General features: G+C 41.6%; 1 protein-coding gene across 1 annotated transcript in view; it reads right to left on the bottom strand.

Moving 5' to 3' along the window:
* Positions 1-22,358: 22,358 nt before the first annotated feature.
* Positions 22,359-24,798, bottom strand: part of HEBP1 (heme binding protein 1) — a 28,400-nt gene continuing 25,960 nt past the window's right edge. The window contains exon 4 of the mRNA XM_007944478.2: positions 22,359-22,530. Coding sequence (XP_007942669.1) covers positions 22,359-22,530 — 172 coding nt within the window. The remainder of the gene's footprint in view (positions 22,531-24,798) is intronic.

Here is a 24,798-nt window from a genome sequence, read left to right as displayed (position 1 = left end):
GCCAAAGTAGGAGGTGGAACAATGTTTTGTGTAGTATGTTATGTGAATATAAATTTTTATTTAAAGCTTATCTGCATCACATATTCTTCATCCTGCAAATTATACTGCAGCTATTATCACTGGCCACAAGAGAATGGATGCATTGGCCAAGAATGGATCATCCACTTTTGGGCTGACATCTCCAGGGCTAGTCTCATGGGTGTGTAACTGGTGAAACTGCACAGGGCTCCACACCCACAAAGTTCCATGCTTGAAGTTTAGTACTACAGTTACCACTGGAAGTTCTTGATAATTTTATCTTTAAATGTGTGTTTTATAAGTTAAGTTGCATGGGACAATGGAGCATATACTGAGAGTCTGGAGCTGAAGCCGACTAGAATCCAAGTTCAGCTCACATCCTGTCTGTTACCTTGGTGGAAGGCAGATAAGTAAACATGATAACTCAGTCCCTTAAGGGCTGAGCTGCATCAAAGCTCAGCTAATACATCCTCTCCACGTCATCCCCCACCCTAGCTAGAAACAGGTGAACAGGTATGTTAATACATTTCCTTACCTGTTCATTATTATTCCCACCCTGGTGGGCAGACATATGATAACTCATGAATCAAAGCTCAGTCCACATCCTGTCTGTTACTTCAGTTGGAGGCACATAAGTAAACATGATAACTCAGTTCCTTAAGAACTGAGATGAATTGAAGGTCAATTCACACATCCTCTCCATGTTATCCCCCACCCCAGCTAGAAACAGGTGAAAAGGTATGTTAATACGTTTCCTTAAAGTTGTTTTTTAGGAAACAACTTGGAAATCAACTTTGGCCTGTGGACACACTCAGTTAGGCAAATGGGAACAAAGTTGCTTGGAACTAACATTCTCCCCTCTGCCTAAGTCCCAATCAGCTGATGATGTGAAGTCGGTGTGACTCATCTGGTGTGCAAGTGCACTGCATTAAAAATTGACTGTCCCTTTAAACTGAGGTGAAGCCAATCCTCAGTTAATTCATGCCCAAATTCCTAAAATTTTATGAATATGTATAAGCCCTTCTCCTGAAGTTTACAAAACTGTATCCTGACCTCCATTTGGGGAGCCAGATTTGGGTACTGGCCCCTGTCTCCTTTCATTGTCACTTTGCAATAAATAATTTTCTCTCCCCTTAGTCACTCGGTGTGTAAACTAGTTTGGCCTGATTGCTCACCAGGCAGGGACTCACGTTTGGTCCACCTTCAGAGTCTCAGGTCCTGAGAGGTATTTCTTCTCTTCACCTCCCTGGGACAAGTTCTAAGCCACCCTCTCCAAGTGTCTTGGCTTTCTAGTGCTGCTATAACAGAAACACTGTAAATGGATGACTTTAACAAATAGGAATTTATTCTCTTACAGTGTTGGGGCTAGGTAAAGGCCCCTCAACTTTGGGTTTCAGCTCTGCCTCTTACACCAGGCCCACTAGAGCCAGAGGCTTCTTGTAACTCATGCAGCTACTGGCTGCTGAGGCTGACAAACCCATAATCCCAAGATCAACATGGCAGGCCACTGGTTCAAGTGCAGGAATAATCCCAAATTTGGCAGACAACATGGCAGACCACTGAGATGAAGATTTAGTCAAATAAATGCAGGATTCAGAAGTGCTCAAAAGCTAGAGATCTTTCTTAAAACCTCTCTTTATATGCTGGAAGTGGGCCACACCCTGAAGACAACCACTTAGCTGTTCACAGCAGATTCCACTATGGTGGTGATTACAGTCTCTTCAAGGGGAATAACTACATCCAGCTGCCCAGCCACTCAAAACCATGTGCCATCCATTTTGACACACAACTTTACCATGCCAGGCTACCTCCTGAGGCCCTGGGCCACTCTGGCTCCCCCTTTCTGCCTGTGCTTCATGACCCCTGACACCCTCATCTAGGTCTTCCATCTACCATAGGTGCAACTGTGGGCCTTGGGATCGATTTCCCTGATCCAAGCCCTAGTCAGGGTCCTGCATTTTTGTTTTGCACTGGGCCCTGCAAATTATGTAGCTGGCTCTAGGAATGTCATTTGATTTTTTGGTATATGGTGGTTAATTTGGTCAATTCTATAACAAAAGTGCTAACATTATACAGTTTCAGAACATTGTACAGTTAATACAATATGTGGAGTCCTTGGGTGTTGTCAACAGTTAATGTGCTTGACTGCTAATTGGATGATGGTTGAAGGTTTAAGTTCACCCAGAGGTGCCTTGGAGGAAAGGCCTACTGATCTAGTTCTGAAAAATTAGCCCTTGAAAACCCTATGGAGTGCAATTCTACTCTGATGCTCATGAGGTTGTCACAAGTTAGAGGTGACTCAATGGCAGTAAATTGTCAAGACTCTAAACTGAGTATCATTTATTGAATATCAGGATTTTTTTGGGGAAGTAGTTATTTGACTGTTCTTTTTTTCCTAGTTTATGACTATTATGACATTTTGCACTCGTGGCACAGTGGTTAAAGCACTTAGGTGCTAAACTAAAGGTAGCAGTTCAAACCCACCAGCTGCTCTGCAGGAGAAAGATGAGGCAGTCTGCTCATGTAAAGATTTAAAGCCTTAGAAACATTTTGGGGGCAGTTCTACTCTGTGCTGTAGGGTCATTATGAGTAAGAATCTACTTGACAGAAGTGGGTATTTTTGGTTTAGTATATATTGCTCTTATATTGGGTTGCTTTATATAGATGTATAAATCTGACTATATTGAGAAACATGTTGACTCTAAAATTTTCATTTTATTTGAGGTGCATTGTAAAAAAGAAAAAAAAAACACAAAACTTTATAATGAGGATTATTTAAATGTGATTTTACAAAATATGAAAATCCTAACAAAAATGACAGGCCCTATGTATTACTTATAATAATATTCTTACAAATGAGAACTTAAAATCTTCAAAAGTAAAAACACATCTGGGAAAACAGCATGTCAATAAGTCCCTCATGGGTTTCTAAATTTATTAACAATTTCTTAGTTGTTCAACCACTGTTAATAAAAAGCCTCATTATGATCTCATTAGTAGTACGTAGAAAGACAAAAAGGAAGCAGCTCACACAACTGTTAAAAATTGTTTTTCCAGGATGTAAAAGGATCAGTAAAGGAGATCCTAGATAGAGTGGGAGAAAAACGTGAAACAAAACTCAAAATCATAAAAAATACCACGTTTATTTGTCTGATGGAGTCTGGTGAAACCCCCAAGACTATGGCCCCTAGTCACCCTTCAGGTCTGGAATGGAACTCACTCCCATGGCTTCCAAGCAAAATGCTTGCAGCATATGTTGTTGTTGTTGTTATGTGCCACTGAGTCAAACGTGATTCATAGGGACCCCTCCTTGGGTTTCCGAGGCAGTATCACTACGGAGGTAGATCACCCAACCTTTCTTCTGAGGAGTGGCTGGTGGGTTTGAACCACCAGCCTTCTGGTTAGCAGTCAAGTGCCTTACGCACTACGCCACCAGAGCTCCTAGGCAAGCATATAGGGTGAACATTTACATCAGGTAGACACACTCCTTAGAACAATCAATCATGGGAGAACCGAAGGGCAGCATTTGCACAAGAAGGTAGCTCAGGGGCAGGAATGCATAGGAAAGAAGAACACAGAGAAGAGGTAACTAAAGGCAGGAAGTGGGAAGACAGCTGTTACATTATGGGGATTGCAATCAATGTCATGAAACAAATGTGTATGAACTGCTGAATAGAAAATGAATTTGCTCTGTAAACTTTCACCCAAATCACACATTAAAAAATTGTTCTTCCAGGATGTACAGAATGGTACATGTGATTTTTGATGATAAAATGATAAATCAGCCACTAAACTAAAAATTAGTATACCCTGATAGCTCATCAAATTGGTACTACTGCAGATCCCAGAGAAGCAAGGTTTTTCATGTAATTACATCCTGCTATAGATTTTCTCTGGTAGCATAGTCCCTAAGGCATTTGACTGCTAACCAGAAGGCTGGCGGTTCAAACCCACCAGCCACTCCCCGGGAGGAAGATGGGGCAATCTACTTCCGTAGTGATACTGCCTTGGAAACCCAAGGAGGGGTCATTATGAGTCGGGTCTGACTCAACAGCACATAACAACAACAACATAGATTTTGTGATTCAACTAGATAAAGACACTGATTATTTCAAATTGCCAACATTTTTAGTTAGATCAGATCTGAGTGACAAGACAATTTTACAGAGGATTTGACTTACTTAAATTTAATTTCACAACTGGATTAGAAATAGTCCCTGATTTGAAAAGTACATTGTTCAGTCAATATAATTTAACCTGGAAAAATGATAAAGAAAGTGCAAGTGTGGCTTAAAAATATTACCAGAAAATATGACAGAGTTATTAAAAATTGTCAAAATTTACAACCATATTTTGTTCATCATCATGAATCTCTGGCATCTAAAGAAACTTAATTGAACTTCATGGATTTATTGAAATCAAATGAGATACCAATGAATAAAACTTAGAAATACTTTGTTCAGATGTTGGAATCACCCATACCCACTTGGCCACTGTATAGTCGAGTTCTAACCATGGAACATAAACTCAATAATACTTTAATTTTTTTTGTGTGTGTTGAAAAATGATCTCATTTTGAAAATATTTTGGAGATGATATTTGGATAATAAAAGTACATATTTACCTGATGTTGTTTATATTTTTAACTAAAATTTAAATTATGGGAGAAATGATGATATATTTTAACATTTCAAACACACTTAAGGATTCCAGATGATATGGCAATTTAAGAGATGACTGTAATAATTTGACATTCCTTCCATCAAGAAGTGGGGTCTAATTCCCTTTAACTTGAACCTACACTGGTCTTAGTGACTCTCTTGTAACCAACAAAATGTGATAGAAGTGCTGATGCACGAATTCTGAGGTTAGGTCAAAATAAACTTAGCAGCTTCTGCCTTGTTCTCTTAGAATGTTTCCAGATGCTCTCTCCTGGAACACAGCTAACATGCTCTGAGAATCCTATACCACATGGAAAGACCACGTGTAAGTTCTCTGGTTGCAGCTGCGCCCAGCCTTCCAGCCATTCTTATGAAAGCCATGCTTACCACAGGTATGTGAATAAAGAAGCCATCTTGGAAATGTTCCAGCTGTGCAGTTGAATTTCCACTGAACAGAATTTGTGTACATGTCTACATGCAAGAATTATTCACATTGCTATCAGTTTACTACAAGTTAACTTTTTATCTATACAGAGTTTTAAAATAATGTGGTCAAAGATAAAGCACGTGTCCCTATACTCATTGCCATCAAGTCAATTCCGACTCATAGGCTCAGATAATCCCAGAGTGATTATATAGATGATAATTCCATTTAGCATTCACACTAAAGTATTAAAATTTCCTTATAAATGTAATAATTCTATCTTTGGAATGTTCCTAACATTGCACCACATAGAAGGGAATATTATAAAATCAGCTTGAATGCAATAAAATTAGAGATGTTGTTACATCTTTGGTCTCAAATTCACAATCATACTCATACTTTCATGAAGAAAATCTGAAGCCTGAATGAAAAACATTTGGATAAAAAATCCATTTGCTTTTTGAAGCTCTGAATCAAGAATTGAATTAAACTTCCTGTTAAAAGAAGAGAATAAATAATAGCATTAATTTTTGTACTGAAGAATGATTAAAAGGCATTATGTTTATTTGCATTAAGGTTCAAGAAAAATTTCCAGTGCTAAATAGTGTATTACCATCATTGACAATCACAATCACCTGTTTGTGAATTTTTAGGATTTTCAACTTTGATTGGATTTAAAAAGGAAAGAATCAGATTTAACAGTGTACCAGATGTACAGTTTGCTTTGTCCTTATGTATTTCACTGGAATGAATTTATAAACAGGTGAATACATCTGTTCACTTGACTGCTAACCAGAAGGCTGGTGGCTCAAACCCACCAGCCACTCCTCAGAAGGAAGCTTGGGCAATCTACTTCCACAGTGATACTGCCTTTGGAAACCCAGGGAGGTGTAGCTATGAGTCAGGTCCGACTCAATGGCACATAACAACAACAGCAACAACACATGAAGGTATTAAACTGTGTGTTTATTATGGATAATTTTGTGAAGAATGGGAATTCCAAAACACCTAATGGTGCTCATGAGGAACCTGTAAATAGACCAAGAGGCTGTCACTCAAAAAGAACAAGGGGATATTATAGGGTTTAAAACCAGGAAGGGTATGCATCAGGGTTGTATCCTTTCACCATACTTATTCAATCTATATGCTGAACAAATAAATAATGTGTTGGACTGTATAAAGAAGAATGCAGCATCAGGATTGGAGGGAGACTCACTAACAATCTGAGATACACAGATGATACAACCTTGCTTGCTGAAAGTGAAGATGACTTGAAGCACTTACTGATGAAGATCAAAGACTACAGACTTCAGTATGGATTACACTTCAACACAGAGAAAATGAAAATCCTTACAACTGGACCAATAGGCAAAAATAATGATAAATGGAGTAAAGATTGAAGTTGTGAGGAACTTCATTTTCCTTGGATTCATAATCAACACCCATGGAAGTAGCAGTCATGAAATCAGATGTCATATTGCACTGGGAAAATGTGTTGCAAAAGACGTATTTATTTATTTATTTTTATTTTTCCAATTTTTAAAAACTTGTGCCTTTGGTGCAGATTTATAGAGCAAAATTTGTTTTACATTCAACAGTTCATGTACATTTAGTTTCACTCCTTGATTACCATCCCCAACCCTAACCCACTCTCCTCCCCTCCCTTCCCTGTGACATTCCCTGCCTGTGCCCTTCATAGTTATGCACTCCTGTCTGTCTAGCTTTCCCTTCATGAAAATGCTGCCCCTCTGGTACCCCATGGCCTATTGTTCCAAGGGGTGTATCTTTGTAGCATAGGTGGATGCAGTGCCCTGAGTTGAGTGTTCTGCATGTAAGTCTTTCTACTGTTGGGCTGAGAGCCAGTCCTTGGGAGTGAGCCCTATCCCAGGCCTGATGTGTATATCCCAGGGCCATAGCCTTGGGGGTCTCACCAGACTCCATCTGACCAGTAATTCTGGACTCTATTGTTTTTTTGAATTTTGTTCCATGTTTTCCTTCCCACTCTATCCAGGATCTCCAGTTTTGATTCCTTCCTGAGTGGTTGACATTAGTAGCTAGGTATCATCTAGTTCTGTCTAGGTCAAGGTCCATCATATCCTAGGGCTGATTGTGTCCAAATGTCCTTGGTTTTCTTCATTCTTTTTTGCTTCAGATGAGAGAAGACCATTAGCTGCACCTTAGATGGCTGCTTGAAAGCTTTTAAGACCCCAGTCACTACCCACCAAAGTAGGTTGTAGAACAAGATTTTTATGTATCATGTGCCAATAAGAAGCAAAGATATAACTTTGAAGACTAAGGTGCACCTAACCCAAGCCATGGTATTTTCAATCATCTCATATGCATATGAAAGCTGGGCAATGAATAAAGAAGACCGAAAAAGAGTTGATGTCTTTGGTGAAGAATACTAGAAATATCATAGGCTACCAGAAGAATGAACAAATCTGTCCTGGAAGAAGTGCAGCCAGAATGATCCTTAGAAGAGAGAATGGCCAGACTTCATCTCACCTACTTTGGTCATGTTGTCAGAGCGACCATTCTCTAGAGAAGGATATCGTGCTCAGTGAAGTGGAGGGTAGGTGACAAAGGGGAAGACACTCAACAAGATGGATTGACACAGCGGCTGCAATGATGGGCTCAAGCACAGAAAGGGTTTTGAGAATGGCACAGGACCATGCAGTGTTTCTTTCTGTTGTCCATAGAGTTCCTATGAGTTGGAGCTGATTTGATGGCAACTAACAACTAACAACATGTTTTTATTTCACATGTGGTAAAATGTATTTATGACTGTGAGTTGGGGTGAAAAAAAGTTTGAAGCATACTAATCTCATTAAATGGGCACTTGGTTGGAATCTAACTTGGATTTGAACATCCGCTGCTAACTCTGATACTGGTTAAGTAAGTTTCTTGATCCTTCTGAATTTAAATGTTTCCTCTCCTCTTCCCCATGGTGTATTTTACAAAATGAAAAAATATCTTTGGCTTTTGTTATTTGAGCTAGGCTGAGCTAAAAAATTTTTAAAGCAAAGTCATGGTATAAACTATATGTAAGGTTAAGCAAGACTGTTTAAACTATGTAAAATATCAACACTTTTAAAGGACTTTGTGATCTTTATCGATATGCAAACTATTACAGTAAACTCAGATATTAAGTCTACTGTTTCCAAACTCACTGCCGTCAAGTGGATTCTGACTCATAGCGACCCCCATTGGGTGTCTGAGGTGGTAAATCTTTACGGAAGTAGACTGCACCATCTTCCTTTCTCTGAGTGGCTGGTGGGTTTGAACTACCAATCTTCTGGTGCCAACCTTCTGGCTAGCAGTCAAATGCCTTAGGCACCGAGCCACCAGAGCGCCTTAGTCTACTTATTAAAGCAGTCCAATTTATTCATTCCTAAGCCTTTCCTTATAAATATATAGTTAGCATGAATTTATTCATTTGCTCATTCATTCTTTTAATGACTGTTTTGAGCATCTACTTTGTGCCAGGTAATGTGCTTGTGCTTGAGACATCACAGTTTAGGGCCCATTACCTGTCTTCAAGGAGCTTATGGACAGAGGTGGGGTGGAGAGTAAAGAGGGAATAAAAAATCAATAAGCCAAACCCGCTCCCATTGGGTCGATTCTCACTCATAGTAACCTTATAGGACAGAGCAGAACTGCCCCATAGCGTTTCCAAGGCTGTCAATCTTTATGGAAGCAGATTGCCTCATCTTTCTCCCATGGAATGGCTGGTGGGTTTGAACTGCTGACCTTTTTGGTTAGCAGCTAAATACTTTAACCACTAAGCCACCAAAGCTCCTTGATAATAAAAAAAGTCAGTAAATGTTCTCTGGATACACGTAAGAAAGATTCTGGGAAGATCTATGAGAAAAGAGGCATCTAAGTTGAGTTAAGCTAAGTGAAATGAGGGCTAAGAGTGATCCAGACAGGAAATAGCTTGCACAACGGCCAAGAAGAAGACTACAGTCACTTCTCCAAAAAGCAATAGGTGAATGTGGTGGGAACCTGAGGAGGTGAGACGGGAGGAGGAACATCACAGGGGCACAGTCATCCAGAGCTTTCTATACTGTGTTAAGGAGTATGTATGGATGTTATTCTTAGACTAATTTTATTCACCACATTTAAGCTATAAATTGATTACATTTCATATAATTCATTCATTTATTCAACACATATTTATTGATCACCCATAACTATTTATTTTGCTAAATGTTATAAGGTCACTATGAGTCAGCGTTGACTCAATGGAAATGTTTTCTTTTTTTTTTGGTTTATGAATATAGTGATGAACCAAACAGACATGGTCCTTGTCCTAAGGAGCTTACAGTTTGGTGGAAGAGGCAAGAGAAGAGCAATTAAAACACACACACATATATATGTAATTATTGATGATAAAAACAAAAAACTATGATGGATGCTGTGATAGAGGAAGATGGGCTGGAGGTGCCCTATTAGGTTAGGGAGGCTTGGGAAGACCTCTTTAAGAAGGCAACATTTGAGCAGAGACCTGAAGGATGGGAAAGAGTCAGCCATGCCCATGCAGAGTGGGAGGAAGAGCATTCCAGGTACAGAGGTCAAGACAAGTAGGAGCCCTAAGGTGCCACAGAGCTTGAGTGTTTGAGAAACTGAAAGGCCATTGTATTTACAGCAAGGATGGGAGTGGCAAAGAATGGAAGTGGGGGTGGAAGTGGGCATCCGATAGTATAGGGGATTGTGAACCAGAGAAAGGATTCTGTTGCAACAGCAAACTACAAAGGCTGTTAAATTGGGGAGTGATGTGATCTAGTTCATGTTGTAGAAAGATCAACCTGGCTGCAGATCATCTAATCAATTAGACAACATAAGGGATTTGAGGATGGATTGGAGAGGACCAGAATAGGAAGCAGGAATCCAGCTAAAGAATCCATATGAAAAGTGATAGTGGTCATCAGTTCCCTGGGTTTCGGTGGAGGTGATGGAAAAAACCAGAAAGATTCAAGAGACACTTTGGAGGTAGAATTTCTGTCTTGATGGTGATTTAGAGGCAGAGAGTGGAGGAAAACTGAACTCCTGATACCCTCAAACCTGCTTCAGCAGCAGCTTTCCACATCGCAGTTGATGGCAGATCTATCCTCTTGCTCAAACCAAAAATTTTGCCATCATCCTGACTTCTCTTTCTTTCACACCCAACATCCACTCCTCAAGGAGATCCTGTTGGCACTACCTTCAATGTATATACAGACTCTGACCACTTTTCACCACTGCACGTACCATCTTTTATCTACATTACTCGGTAGGCTACTAACTGGTCTTCTACTTCTGCCATTGTTTCCTCACCCTAGCTCCCAACAATAGTCAAAGGGATTCTTTTAAAACTTGAGTTTGATTTTATTACTCTATTTAAATCCTGCAATGACCTTTACATTTTGTATACAGGAAAGGCCAAAGGCTTTAAAATGGCCTATGTTCTGGTTACCTAGTGCTGCTCTGACAAAAATATACCACAAATGGGATGGCCTTAACAAACAGGAGTTTATTCTCTTACAGTTTGGAAACTTTAAGTCCAAGTTCAAAGTGCCAGGCTCTAGGGGCTGGGTGAAAGCCCCTCAACCTTGGGGTCCAGCTCTGCCTCCTGCTCCTGGACCACTGGAGCTAGAGGCATTTCTTCACCAGACAGCTGCTGGCTGCTGAGGCTGACAAGCCCAAGGTTGACAAATAAAATGGCACAGTCCCGATGTTACCAAACTACATGGCAGGCCATTAATTTAAGTCCATTGTAAGTCCCAAGGTTGGCAGAGCCTGGCAGGCTGCTGAACAATGACATGGCTACATGCAGGACCCAAGCATGCCATAAGCTAGAGACCAAAGCTGTTTCTTATATACAGGAAGCAGATCACATACCCAAAGGCAGCTATTCAGCTGCTCACAGTAGATTCCACCATGGAGTTGATTACCAGTCTCATCATGGGGAATACTACATCTGACTGCCCAGCCACTCAACCAGGCCCAGCCAAGTTGACACACAAACCACCACAGCCTATAAGGCCCTATAAGACCTTACCTCTTTGACTTCACCTTCTCTACTTTTCCCTTTGCTCAAAAACTCTTGTCTTTCCAACTGTTCCTCAATCACATAGAATCAGTTTGTTTTAGGACTTTTGCAATGACAGTTTTCTGTGCCTAGAATGTGCTTTCTCAAGATAATCCAAATGGCTGCTAACTACCTCACAAGAGTCTCTGGGTGGCTTAACAAATGGTTAAGTGCTTGACTACTCACCAAAAGGTGGTTGGCTCAAATCCACCTACAGGCATCTTGGAAGACAGCCTATGGGTCTGCTTCCCAAAAGTCACAGCCTTGAAAACCCTACGGAGCAGTTCTACTCTGCACACATAGTCACCATGAGTCAGAATGAACTCAATGGCAGCTAACAACTAGCTCATTGCCTTCAAGTCTTTGTTTCTATGAGGCCTTCCTTAACCACCCCAGCTAAAGTTTACACACCTTTTCCATACCATAGTCCATAACACTGCCCATCCTCTTCATCCTGCTCTACCTTTTATTTTTGTCATAACACTTTCTGATACCATGCAATATGTTATTTATTGTGTTTTTTGGCTACTATCTGTATCTTCTACTCTACCAGGGCTAGGATCTTCCTCTGCTTTGTTCACTGATATGATGAATTGCCTACAACAGTGCCCGGAACAGTAGGTGCTCCATAAATATTTGTGCAATGAATTAATGAATGGTGAGAAGGAATCAAGGATGTGTTAAGTCAGAGGGTGGAGCCAATGCCACTATCAACAAGGTACAGGCTAACGTATTGTTAATAGGGAAAGTCAGCAAAGTACATGTGGTGTCCCAAAAGCTGGTGCCTGGCTTGGGTGGGGGTACTGTAGGTTTGTGCTCCAGAAGAGTGTCTCTTACTTCTCCCCACCCTTTCCAACCATTTTATATAAGAGAAGTTCAGAGGAGCCAGGAGCTTATATATTTAGTTCTACATTTTTGTGCTTTTCTTCATGTGTCAAATTCCTGATGGCATCACAGCCATGTATCAAGCTGGGCAGCATGCAGTCAGTAAGGCTACCCCTCCCCACCCACATTTCTCAGCTTTCTTTCATAGTTTTATGAATTGGAAGACTCATTCATTCATTTATTTATTCTGTAATCATGTATAAGCTTTTCCTATGTACTGGTATTCTGCTGAGAACTGAGACTTCAAATATGAGTAATGATAAATATCAGCACTCAAGAAAATAACATCTAACCAGGGAAATACACTAATAAGTAAATGTGATTTATGTGCTAAGAGGTATGGGTAACATAAAGAATATACTACTACTTTCTTGGTCCCCACTTTCCCTACTACAAGACACACAAAAAAAAAAAAAAAAAAAGAAAAGAAAGTGGATCTTATAAATTCTTCATAAATCCTTATATTCACATCTTACATTCAACCATGCTGTTGAGTCACTTCCAACTGATGGCAACCCCATGTGTTTCAGAGTAGAACTATGCTCCATATGGTTTTCCACGAGCGTGATCTTTTGGAAGTAGTTCAATAGACATCTCTTCTAAGGTGCTTCCGAAAGGATTCAGCAACCTTTTGGTTAGTAGATGAATTCTTAATCGTTGCCCTATCCTCTTTATAAGCCTTAAACCAAAACCAAAACCAAAACCAAAACAAACTCACTGCCATTGTGTCAATTAGACTCAGTGACTTCTCTTGGGTTTCTGAGGCGGTATCTCTACAGAAGTAGATTGCCCAGTCTTCCTTCTGAGGAGTGGCTGGTAGGTTTGAACTGCCAGCCTTCTGGTTAGCAGTCAAATACCTTAAGCTATGCCACCAGAGCTCCTATAAGCCCTTATGAGTGATTATTTAAAGCTTTTGTTATATCTTTGTGCCACTGAGAGGCACTGTTCAGTGTATTTCTCACCCATGGGGCCATTTCCTACTTCTATGTGGCTGAGAGTCACACTGTGAAAAGATGATGGGATAAAGAAAAAATTAGGAAGAGAGATGAGCTGGAAATAAATACATGGGAGACACCAGGACATGGATGGTCACAGACCCCATGAAATGACCTGCATGGTAGGGATGACCTCATCATGGGAGAGTGTGCAAAGTGATAGGATGTGGCAACAGGAGGATAGAACACAGACTCCCTGGAGAACAGGGTAGGGAAGGAGGAGCCTAAGGAGGAAATAGAGCAGTAGTCCAAGGTAGGAGCACCCAGAGAATCATAGGTCAGATATCAAAGAGGAATACAAGTAGAGGTCACAGTCTCAAAGTTACAGGGGAACCAGCTAACATCATAAAGACCAAAATGTGCCTGTTGGACTTTGCAACAGATGACTAATTTCAGAGAAAGTCACTATCATTGAATGGAGTGAATCAGAGGAGAAGAAATAAACACTCTGTAAATGAACATGTAAGGCAATTTGTGAAGGAAATCAGAGAGTAAGATAGGATTAAGGGAAGACTTCTTGTTTTAGTTGGAGAGACTTGAACATGATTTTTTTGCTAAGAGGAAGGAGCCATGGAAGAAGGAGAGATTGAAATCACAAAGGATGGAGTAGATGACAGAATGAATTTCCTGAGGATGTGGGAGACTTGGCCCTGAGCACAGGGGACAGAATTAACCTTGGATAGAAGGCGGGATGTCTAATCCTCTGAGAAAGGGAAGAAGTCAGGGATTGTGTTCTCCAGTGACCACAAGCTTCTTCTCCTAAGAATTAAATTGGCTCCCATGATTCCACTTCTACTGCAGAGCCTTCACAGACACATTCAAGCACTGATTCTTAGCATGGAGGCTTTGCTGGGCTCTGCCTCTAGCTTAGGGACCCACTCATGAAACACATTCTGCTCACATGGCAAATACCTTGTTGTGAATTCACAATCCAATACCCCTTAAGAAAGCATTATAAAAAAGAAAGCAGAGAAACGTTATTATAAACCCACATTATATTCAACACGGGTTTTGAATATATTCAAAGATATATCAGAGACACTATTTATTTGCTAGTTGCTGTTGAGTCATTTCCAACTCATGGAGACCCCCATGTATGTCTGAGTTGAACCGTGCTCCACAGGGTTTTCAATGGCTGATGTTTTCAGAAATAGATTACCAGTCCTTTCTTCTGAGGCACTTCTTGGTGGACTCAAACCTCTAACCTTTGAGTTATCAAATGTGTTAATCATTTGTATCACTCAGGGACTCCAGATATAATTTAGGAGAGGCAATAGTCCTGTGTTTAGGTGGGTAGCATATGAATTTTATTTATCTGAATTTTAATCTATAGAGGAAGGGAGCAGACAAGGACTGCTAATTTGACAAGTGGTAAATAAGTTGCTGCTGGGTATCTATTCTGCTTCTGGAGTTACAAGCTCATGACTTTGTTAATCTAAATTCTAGGCAGTGGCATATACCCTAGAGACACAGGGATTATGTTACTGCCACTTTGGCTGAGCAACAGAGAAAATTATAAGGGAGGAGGCACATCCACCCAGTATTCACACTTGCAGATACATATCCTGCCTCATTTCCTTTCTTGCCAACCAGGGAAACCGGACACTGGGCTGAGCATTTAGTGCTTTGCACAGTGAGTAAGGCCATGGACTTTGGGGTTAAACTGCCTGAGTTCAAATTCTAGCTCTGTCACCTACTACCTGTTGTATCCTGGAGCATGTTCATGAACCTCTCTGAGCCTCAGTTCCTCATGTATAAAATGAGTACAGATGATGGTGTTAATGACGACCCATAGGGCTGTGGTATAGATTAAATAATTCATGTAATGAGTTTAGCACAGTGTCTGGGACACAGTGAATGTTTAGTAAATGTTAGCTAGCAAGCATTCTTATCTGTAAAAATTCAGGCCAACCTACAGTAATAAAATGGGGGTCAGGTATGGACTATAAATCATAAAGGAAGAGGAGTGACTGGAGGGATTAGGGAAGAATGTAGACTTAAGCTGGGACTTAATGGATGAGTAGAAGATTGATACGGAGGGATGGAAAAATTCTAGGTGTGGGAGCAGTATGAGCAAAGGCATGGAGGACACAAAGTGAGGTGCATCTTAGGGGAACAGCAATTATTCTAGTGCTACTGGAGCATATAGAAATCAGGAGAGAGGAAGAGGTATGTATAATACGATGGCTAGTATTTGAACCAGATTGTAAAATGACTTTTTGATGGGGTTCAAATTAATTTACTGCCAAGGAAAGGCCAGCCATTTCTACCTGAAGCTTGATCATAAGCTTGATCTATATCCACTGCAATTGAGTCAATTCCGATTCATAGAGACTCCCATTGGATTTCCATGGCTATAAATCTTTACTGAAGTAGATTGCCTCATGTTCTTCCTGTGGAGCAGCTGGTGAGTTTGAACCACTGACCTATTGATTAGCAACCAAAATGCCTTACACACTACACCACCAGAGCTCCTTAGCTCTTTATATAGGGCACACCAAATTTTGTCACTCTTTCAGTCCACTCTGACATTTCCACCTTACATGGATTGATTCTTGCTTCTGCATTTGGGGATATTGCTTGGGTCTGACTTCACATTCCTATACTGTAGTGGTTGGTATAGAAACAAAGGAAAAACTAAAGAAGCTGAAAAACTAAAGAAAAAAACTGGAGCCAGTCAAGAATATAAATTCAAAGGCAAAATTTATGGCATTCAATTGAATAAATAAATACCTGTCAATGTAGCATGCTATGAAGCTTTAATTACTGTGCTCAAGATCAAAGTAACATTACTCAAGAGTGCAGAAGCCAAGTGTAAAGTGAGGAGGTTTTCCTTAAACAAGTGATGATCAACTTCCTGACCTCAGCCAAGTGTTCAACTGTATTTATATAGAGAATCATCTAATGACTCTTAAACACTTACTTAAGCATAAGACTGTGGTATTGCATTGTGGTCCATGGAGAATACATTTTACCGGGTGGTACTCACCATACATATAAGGAATTTTGATGTCATAGGAAGATGGCTTCTGGGGAAAGTGAAGCATCCTTTTATATTCAGAGAGGCTGGTGCTTTAAGGTTGTGATCCTGAGCATTAAACCTACCTTATAGTTTAGATATTCCTATCTAGATATCTTATCTGTACTATCTAACTTTTGGGGTCTCTAGGTGGTACAAAGGGTTAATGCTCTTGGCTTCTGTGGTAGTTAAGTTTGTGTGTCAACTTGGCTGGGCCTGGTTGAGTGGCTGGATATCTGGATGTAGTATTCCCCATGATGAGACTGGTAATCAACTTCTGGTAGAACTACTGTGGTAACTACTGGTAATCAACTGGTAGAATCTACTGTGAGCAGCTGAGTAGCTGCCTTAGGGATGTGGTCTGCTTCTTGTATATAAGGAGAAGCCTTGGGGATAGTCTCTAGTTTATGGCACGCTTGAACCCCACATGTAGCTGTGTTGTTGTTCAGCAGCCTGCCATGCTCTGCTGACCTTGGGACTTTCAAAGGACTTGAATTAATGGCTGCCATGTGGTTTGGTAACATCGGGACTGTGCCATTTTATTTGTCAACCTTGGCCTTGTCAGCCTCAGCAGCCAGCAGCTGTCTGAGTGAAGAAAAACCTCTAGCTCCAGTGGGCCAGGAGCAGGAGGCAGAGCTGGACCCCAAGGTTGAGGGGCTTTCACCCAGCCCCTAGAGCCTGGCACTTTGAACTTGGACTTAAAGCTTCCAAACTGTAAGAGAATAAACTCCTGCTTGTTCAAGCCATCCCATTTGTGGTATATTCTTTTTTTAAATTGTAATTTGGGTGAAAGTTTACAGAGCAAATTCACTTTCCATACAGCAGTTTACATACACTTGACTACAATTTACCACAATGCAACAGCTCCCCTCTTACTTCCTCTCTATAGTTACCTCTTCCCTGTGTCCATTCCTCCATGCACTCCTGCTCCCTGAGTTGTCTCCCTGTGCATAAGCAGCCCTTCTTTCTCCCATGATTGTTCTCTCCAAGGAGTGTATCTACCTCAGGTAAATGTTCATCTCATGTGTCTGTCTTTTGTTGGGCTGGAAGCCACAGGTGTAGGTTCAATTCCAGCTCTGAAGGGCAGCTAGGGGCCATAGTCTCAGTGGTTCCACCAGGCTCTATCAAACCAGCAAACCTGGTCGCCCCCCCCCCACTTCTTTCCAAATGATTTTGAGTTTTGTTCCACATTGTTCTCCCTCTCTATCCAGGCTCTCCTACATAGATGCCCCTCAGAGTGGTTGACAGTGGTAGCCGGGCACCATCTAGTTCTTCTGGTCTCATAGTCGTATAGACTGTGGATCACGTGGTATACCAGTCACTAGGACTAATTGTTTCCATGAATCTTTGGTTTTCTTCATTCTTCTTTGTTCTGGACTAGAAGAGACCCATCGTTGCATCTAGATGCCTGCTTGCAAGCTTTTAAGATTCCTTTGTGGCATATTCTTGTCAGAGCGGCACTAGGTAACCAGAACAGCTTTAACCAAAAGACCTGTGGTTCAAATCCACCCAGAGTTGCTTCAGAGGAGAGGCCTGGTGACCTCCTTTAGAAAACTTAGCCATTGAAAAACCCTATGGAGCACAGTTCTACTCTGGATACAAAAGGGATTACTGTGAGTCAGGGTTGGCTTGATGGCAACTAGTTCTTTTTTTATTTCCCCAACTATTTCACTGTTTTTCAACTTAATTGCACAGCAGTCTAGGATATTAGCTATATTCCCTACTCAGAGCCCAATGAGAGGAAGAGTGCAATGGGACCAGAGGGGCTTTTTCAACAGTATCTATTTTGTAAAAGATAATAGCAAGAGTCTGGGTGGGAGTCAGGAAAAATAGTGTTTTCTGGCCCATGGATTGGCCATTAGAAATCCTGCTCTCCATGATTCCGTGTTTTATTATTCAATCCAGGATAAGGATAAGCCTTCTCCATTTCCTTAGTTTTTGACGCTCTTTTCTCTGAATTCACTTTATCACCATCATCTAGTGACCCCCAAGCCCTTGCTGTGGGGAAAGAAGACTGAAAACCATTTCTCCCTTTTTCACCTTGACCATGCTCCAGTGTTTTGGATTTTCACAAGGAAAATGGAGAGAGAGAGGGAAATCAGGAGACACTGGAAGGGGAGATAGCAGAGTGCTCTGAGCCATTTGCATTGGTTCAGAAGGGAGGATGTAGAATTCAAGCCTTTAAGGTTCTCTGCAATCTGGCCTCAATTCATCTCTCCAGCTCTCTCCCACCTCTCACCTTCATAAGCTCTTGACTCCGGGTACACACACTTACACATTACCGCTTCGCAGAAGACACTGTTGATTAGTTACCCATTCTGGACATTCTTCTCCCTTGCTACTCTCACTAGAGGCTGGAAAGCCAAACACACACTTCTCCCTTGCAGCTATGAGTGGTTCTGAGTTCCAGTTCTGGTCCATAAAATGTAGTGAAGTCTTCTGGGAGAACTTCTGGGAAAGCTTTTGTTTCCTTGTAAGATAGGACAGACGCAGCTGGCACAGCCTTCTCCCTTCCCTCCTTTCCCTGCCTTGAACATAGATGAGATGGCAGGAGTTGCACCAGCCATCTTCAGCCATGAGGAAAAGAGCATGATAATTGCAGAGATATGAGCATTGAGCCACTGAACAATATCAATCATTAACTACCTCTGGGTTTCTTGTTATGTGAGAAAATAAAACTTAATTGGCTTAAGCTACTGTTGGTTCAGTTTTCTGTTCCTTATAGTTAATAATTTTCCTAAATGATAGAGTCTTGGGCTAGGTAAAGCAGTAAACCAGCTGATGTCAATTCAACTCTGATTCATAGTGACCCCATCTGTGTCAGAGCAGAACTGTGCTCTAATTTTTTGAAAGTAGGTCACCAGGCCTGTCTTCCAAGGTGTCTCTGGATGGACTTGAACCTCTCATAGATGCTGAGTGTGTTAACGATTTGCACCACCCAGGGACTCCTCTGAGCTAAGTGGTGGGGATATAAGGTCAAAAAAAGCAGGTATACGCCTCTTCCTTATCAAACGTACGATCTAGTGTCAGAGACAGGAAAAAAAAAAGTAAATGTAAGTCCAGTAATTACAAATGGTGATTTGGGTTATGAAGGGGAGGGGCCCTGCTTTAGATAGAGGGGTTGTTGAAGGCCTCTCAAAAGAGGAATGAAAGAATGAGAAGATCCAACCATTTGAAAAGGATGTGAAAGGGGTTTCAAAGAGACATAACAGCTAGTGCATGGGCCCTCGGGCAAGAAACAAATGGAGTTTGAATTTTAGTCTTAGTGCTAAGGAGTGTTTTTAAGCAAAGATCCCTCTGGATGTCCTGTAGAAATGGACCAAAGGGAAGCGAGAGTGGAAATGTGGAGATGAGTTAGGAGGCTGTTGCACAAATCTAGGTTAAGAATTATAACGACGTGTCCTAGGATTGTACTAGTAGAGATGGACTCAAGATGTGTTCAGGATTTGTGTCAGCAGCACTTACTAATACAGAATGCTTAACACTCCCTAATTACCTCTTCCTTTTTGATTTTCCAGCTTGCCTCCTATACCTCTAGTCATTTCTTTTTGATCCTTGATGGAGTTTTTTCCTCTGCTCTGCTCTTTGCATAAATACTGGGTTTCATCTGAGTTCTTACCTAGATTCTCTTCTCTTATTCAATAGCCCTCCCCTAGGCAAGTTCATAATTCATCCACTCCATGGTGATGAATCTAACCATATACCTACAGGTTGGGTTTCTTTTTTAGCATTCCACTGTCCACCAGATAGGCTTACTTTGGATGCTCTGCAGCTCTGTCCATCCCTTTGTGGGCTCTGCTTCCCAACCAATTTGCTTCTCACCTACACTCCCTGCCTCTGTGAGTGATAGCTCCATCTACCCACTTGCTCAAGTCAAAATTCTGGGTACACTTGACTGTTTCTTCCTTAGTTCACTCACCTACCAATCACTAAGTACTGTTGATCCTCTCTCTCCCTCCAAACTGTCCACTTCTCCCCATCGCTATTGCTCTTATCCTAGAGCCTCATCTTTAGAGTGTTGTGACTGGTCTCCCTGCCTCCAGTATATCCTCTTCCAATCCATTTTCCATACTGTGCACAGATTTTTCTAAAATATGATGGTGTCATGTCCCTGCTCAAAGCCCTTCACTTACTTTCCATTTCCTTAGGATAAATAAACACTCCTTGACATGATGTATAGCCCTGTGGCTGTCCCTTTGGCTACCCTTTTGCCTTGGCCTTGAGTTCATTGTGTGAGCATACAGGACCCTCAGCCTCCTCATGTGTCCATGAGGACAGAGCTAGGACCTCCTTCAGAGTTTGCATGTGGAGAAAGTAGGGTGATGCACATGAGGCACCAGCATGGTAACTGAGGTTTTTTCCACAGATCTTTGGAAATGATCATAGCCCATCACTCAGAAGACTTCAGTTCTGAAGTACTTCCACAATGGGAGATTATACAGCTCTTGTTCCTCACTTTCGAAAACTTCACTTTATGTTCAGTAAGAACCCTTCATGGGGAAGATTAAAGCCCACTGAAGATTAAAGCCCATTTTTTTCCCTTAGTGAGCACCCCAAAGAGTTCTTATGTTCATTCAGTAACCTGTGAGAAGTGCTGGTGGGTGCTTAGATGGTTTTCTCACAGAAAACCTTTTCAGCTGTGCTAGGGAGGGCTGCTGACAGGATGGGGCATGGCTGAACCCTGGGAAAAATAGTGTGCCCTCTGTATGGCCCTGAGATCCACAGGGCTTTTATCTACACCTACCCACAAACTCCATTCCAGCTCAGACACTTTCCTCACCTCCCACTCACAGCGTCGGGTCCCTTCTCCTTCTCTGCAGGCCAAACTGCAGATTTTTTTCACTTCTATCCTCTTCAGTTAAAGAAATTGGACCCCAGCTTCTTCTAATCTCATCTCCCTCTGAATAAATTTTTCTGGCAAATTTTTGTTTACTGGGATGTCTGTCTATCCAAAGTGTGATGATTTCTTCCTCAGTTTGTTCTTGTGACTTCTGAAACCCTTTGTGGATCTAGGCTATAAATAATCATAACTTCCAACTTATAATTGTGGAACCATTATAAAACAATCACAGTAAAGTGTCTATGGTTGAGAGATACTCAGGCTTATGATGCATGTTCTCCTACCACGGGACCTTTGAGCTTATATTCTGAAGGAGATTGGAACTTTAAACATAGGATTCTTGTTACAATTAAAACAAAAGCAAACCCTTGGACATTGAGTTGATTCTGACCTATAACAACAGACCTATAGGACAGAACAGAACTGCCCCACATGGTTTCCAATGTTGTATTCTTACTAAAGCAGACTTTAGTAAGAAAGTCACATCTTTCTCCCATGGAACCACTGGGTGGGTTTGAACTGCTGACCTTTTGGTTAGCAGCCAAGTGCTTAACCACCACACCAGTAGGGCTCCTGCTATAGTAAACATCATAAATTGTTGCTGCTCTTGTTAGCTGCCATCAAGTCAGCCCTCAACTCATGGAGACCCCGTGCACAAGGGAACAGAATGCTGCCCAGTTCTGTGCCATCTTCACGATCAGTTGGGGATTGGACCATTGTGACCCATGGTTTTAATTGGGTGATATTTGGAATTAAATCATCAGGCCTTTCTTCCTGGTCCATCTTAGTCTGGAAGCTCTGCTGAACCCCTATTTAGCATCACAGCAACACGCAAGCCTCCACTGACAGGTGGAAGCTATGAGGTTCCCTGGTTGGGAATGGAACCTAGGTCTCCCACGTGGAAAGTGAGAATTCTACCACTGAACCACCTCTGCTCTGCATCACTAGTGCTCATAATTATATTATCTGTAAGAGTATAGAACCTTAGAAATAATGATGTTAAAGAAACAATTATACTTAAGATTTGTCTCAGCTTTTTAAGTAAGTCAAAGATCTTTATTTTCAGTTTCTTTTTAGACAAAGCACGTACAAGAATCACAGATGAAAGCTCGTGTACAAATCACGTTTTTCCCCCAATGAGAGAATTAAAAATTCAATAATTTGTTTTAGAAAAAATCAGTTTCTAGTAACCCAGATAGCTGGGGAAACACTGCTGGGGTTTTTCGGTCTAGCACAGAATTTCCTAAATCAATCAGAAGGACGCTGCCTGTCTTGGCTATGATTTACCACCATGAGAAAAAGGGCTCCAATAGCTGCAATATACTTATTTCAGAAAATTGGCAGTGACTGGCCCTGAAGGCAAGCTGAGCAGCTGCAGTTGCAGCTGAAGCTCAAATCAATGGACACAGAGGCACACTTCCAGGAGCTCTCAGCTCCGTGAGTCACTCATGTCTTGACCAGCCAGACCTCATTGCGACGCCCGTAGGGCTTCATGGGAGGGTCATATCCAGTGCAGAAGTAGAAATCATTCCGGTAGGTGGCTGTACCCTCTAGGGCATTGCGCAGCTGGGTGGCGTGAGCTATGTAGTCGGCTTCCTTGGCGTAACCACCAAACTGCCTGAGGACAGAGGCAAGGGGCTGATTAAGAAGACATGACATTTGAGAGAGGAGGGAGTCTTTTTAAAAAAGTGATCATATACTATTCTCATTACAACAAACATGCTGTGGTGGTGAGACTGTGGAGTCACCACTTCCTTGGTGGACAGATTTGACCGAAGTTATACCTGACCTTTCTGAACCTCAGTTTCAGCATCTGGTAAAACAAGATATAATTTCCTTTTCCTCTAAGGTTGTTGTATGCCTTAAATGCAATGTTGTTGTTATGTGCCGTTGAGTCGGACCCGACTCATAGTGACCCCTCCTTGGGTTTCTGAGGCAGTATCACTACGGAAGTAGATTGCCCCATCTTCCTTCCGAGGAGTGGCTGGTGGGTTTGAACCACCAGCCTTCTGGTTAGCAGTCAAGTGCCTTAGCCACTATGCTACCAGAGCTAAACGCAATAGTGAATGTGAAACCACTAATGAAAGACCTGAAACACAGCAGTCAGTGAATGTGAGCTTCCTTTTCCCTCCTGAAATGTCCCAGACATGATACCACCAGTTGCTGTCAAGTCAACTCTGACTCATGGTGACCCTATGCATGTTGAGGAGAAATGCATTCCAGAGGGTTTTCAATGGCTGATTTTTCATAGGTAGATTGTCACATCTTTCTTCCAATGTACCTCTGGGTGGACTTAAACAGGCGGCTCTGCTAACCTGACTGCCTCCATGACCATGTCCTCACCCTTTCCTCTAGCTCCCATCTTCCACCCAGCTGTTCTTCTTCTCTGCCTCTCTGTTGTCAGCTGGGGAAGTAGGAAGGACAGATAAATGGGGAGTTAGGGTGGAGCTGTGGAGCCAGCACCTCTATAGGTTGGAAGTGAAGGTTTGATGGTTTTCCCCACAACACAGCAGATCTAACTGAGCACCACACTGCAAGGACAGAGCTACCAAAGATGAAGGACCAAGGCATTCCTGGGAGAGGCCCTTACACAAGCTTTAAGCATGGCCTAAATCTAGAAATTGCTTCTAATAAATCCTTTCTTCTGTTTGAATCACAAAGGCCTCCTTTTTCTAGTAAGTAGAAACTTTTCCTAAATCAGGCTTTTCTCTTGATGGCAGAAGGTGGGGACAGGGAAGCAATAAAGCCTCCCTTTGCAAGATTATTATTCCTTCCCTTACATCATCTGCCTACGCTCCAAAATCCACCCTGTGGCCTACCCTAAATATACCACTCTAAATCTGGATTGCACTAAAATCTTTATTAGAGTCAAATACATCCCCATTTCTAATGAGCTTTATGACTCAAAAGTATGCATTTGCACCAGGCCAAGATCAGGCCACATGCATTATTTTTGGCGGGGTTCTCTGAATCATGCTTTGCTCTTTATAAGCGGTTAGTCATGCTCAGCTACCATCTAGCACATTGATTACAGGGTTACTGATGTAAAAACACCCGGGATTTCATATTTCAGTGACTTGGTGATTCTAATGTCTAGACAATAACCATAGAACATGGATGGAACTGCGACCATTTGGAGTAGAGGAAGGAGGCTCTGTTCTTCAAATATATCGAAAAAAGATTTGAAGGCAGGTGAAGGAAGTTAAGCCCTAGCTTCACTGTCATTCAAAAGAGAAGAAATTGGATTAGTAGACAAAGCATAAACATAAAGGATGGATGCTTCTGGTGATAGAAGCCTTCAAGATACTGGAGACTTATGAAGAATGTCTTTGGATTGAAAACCACCTGTATGAAGTCAATCACATGCTGCAGGAGGAAGCAGTGCTGTGTGCTCTCTGCAGCCCCTTCCAATGCTGCAACACTGAAATGTGTTCTTGGAAAATGGATGATGTCAGTTGTCTAAGCTACTGTATTAGGAAAGGTGCACCGGAGCGGTCCTTGAGTGTTTTCATTCAATAGGAGGCAAAATTGCTTGTGACTGTGCTCAAATCCTAGCTCTGTCACTTTCTAGCTCATGGTCTTCCTCTAAGCTTCAGGTCCATTGTGTGTTAAATAGGGATGATGCCAGCATCAATCTCCCAATGCCGTTGTAAAGATTAAAGGAGAAAAGGCCATGCCAAGTGCTTAGCCCAGAGTCTATCACATAGTAAGCTCCAACAAACCATAGCTATTATTATTACTTTACAATTCACTCACAACAGTCTTTTAATTCTCTGACTCCCAAAGGGATGAATAAGACTGTTGTTGTTGTTGTTGTTAAGTGCCGTCGAGTCGTTTCCGACTCATAGCGACCCCATGCACAGCAGAACGAAACACTGCCCGATCC

This window comes from Orycteropus afer, unplaced genomic scaffold (genome assembly GCF_000298275.1).
Source record: "Orycteropus afer afer isolate SDZICR_OR568_19922 unplaced genomic scaffold, OryAfe1.0 scaffold00126, whole genome shotgun sequence".
NCBI classification, from domain to species: Eukaryota; Metazoa; Chordata; class Mammalia; order Tubulidentata; family Orycteropodidae; genus Orycteropus; species Orycteropus afer.
The sequence above is the reverse complement of the archived record's forward strand: the minus strand, read 5'-3'. Positions and strand labels throughout refer to the sequence as shown.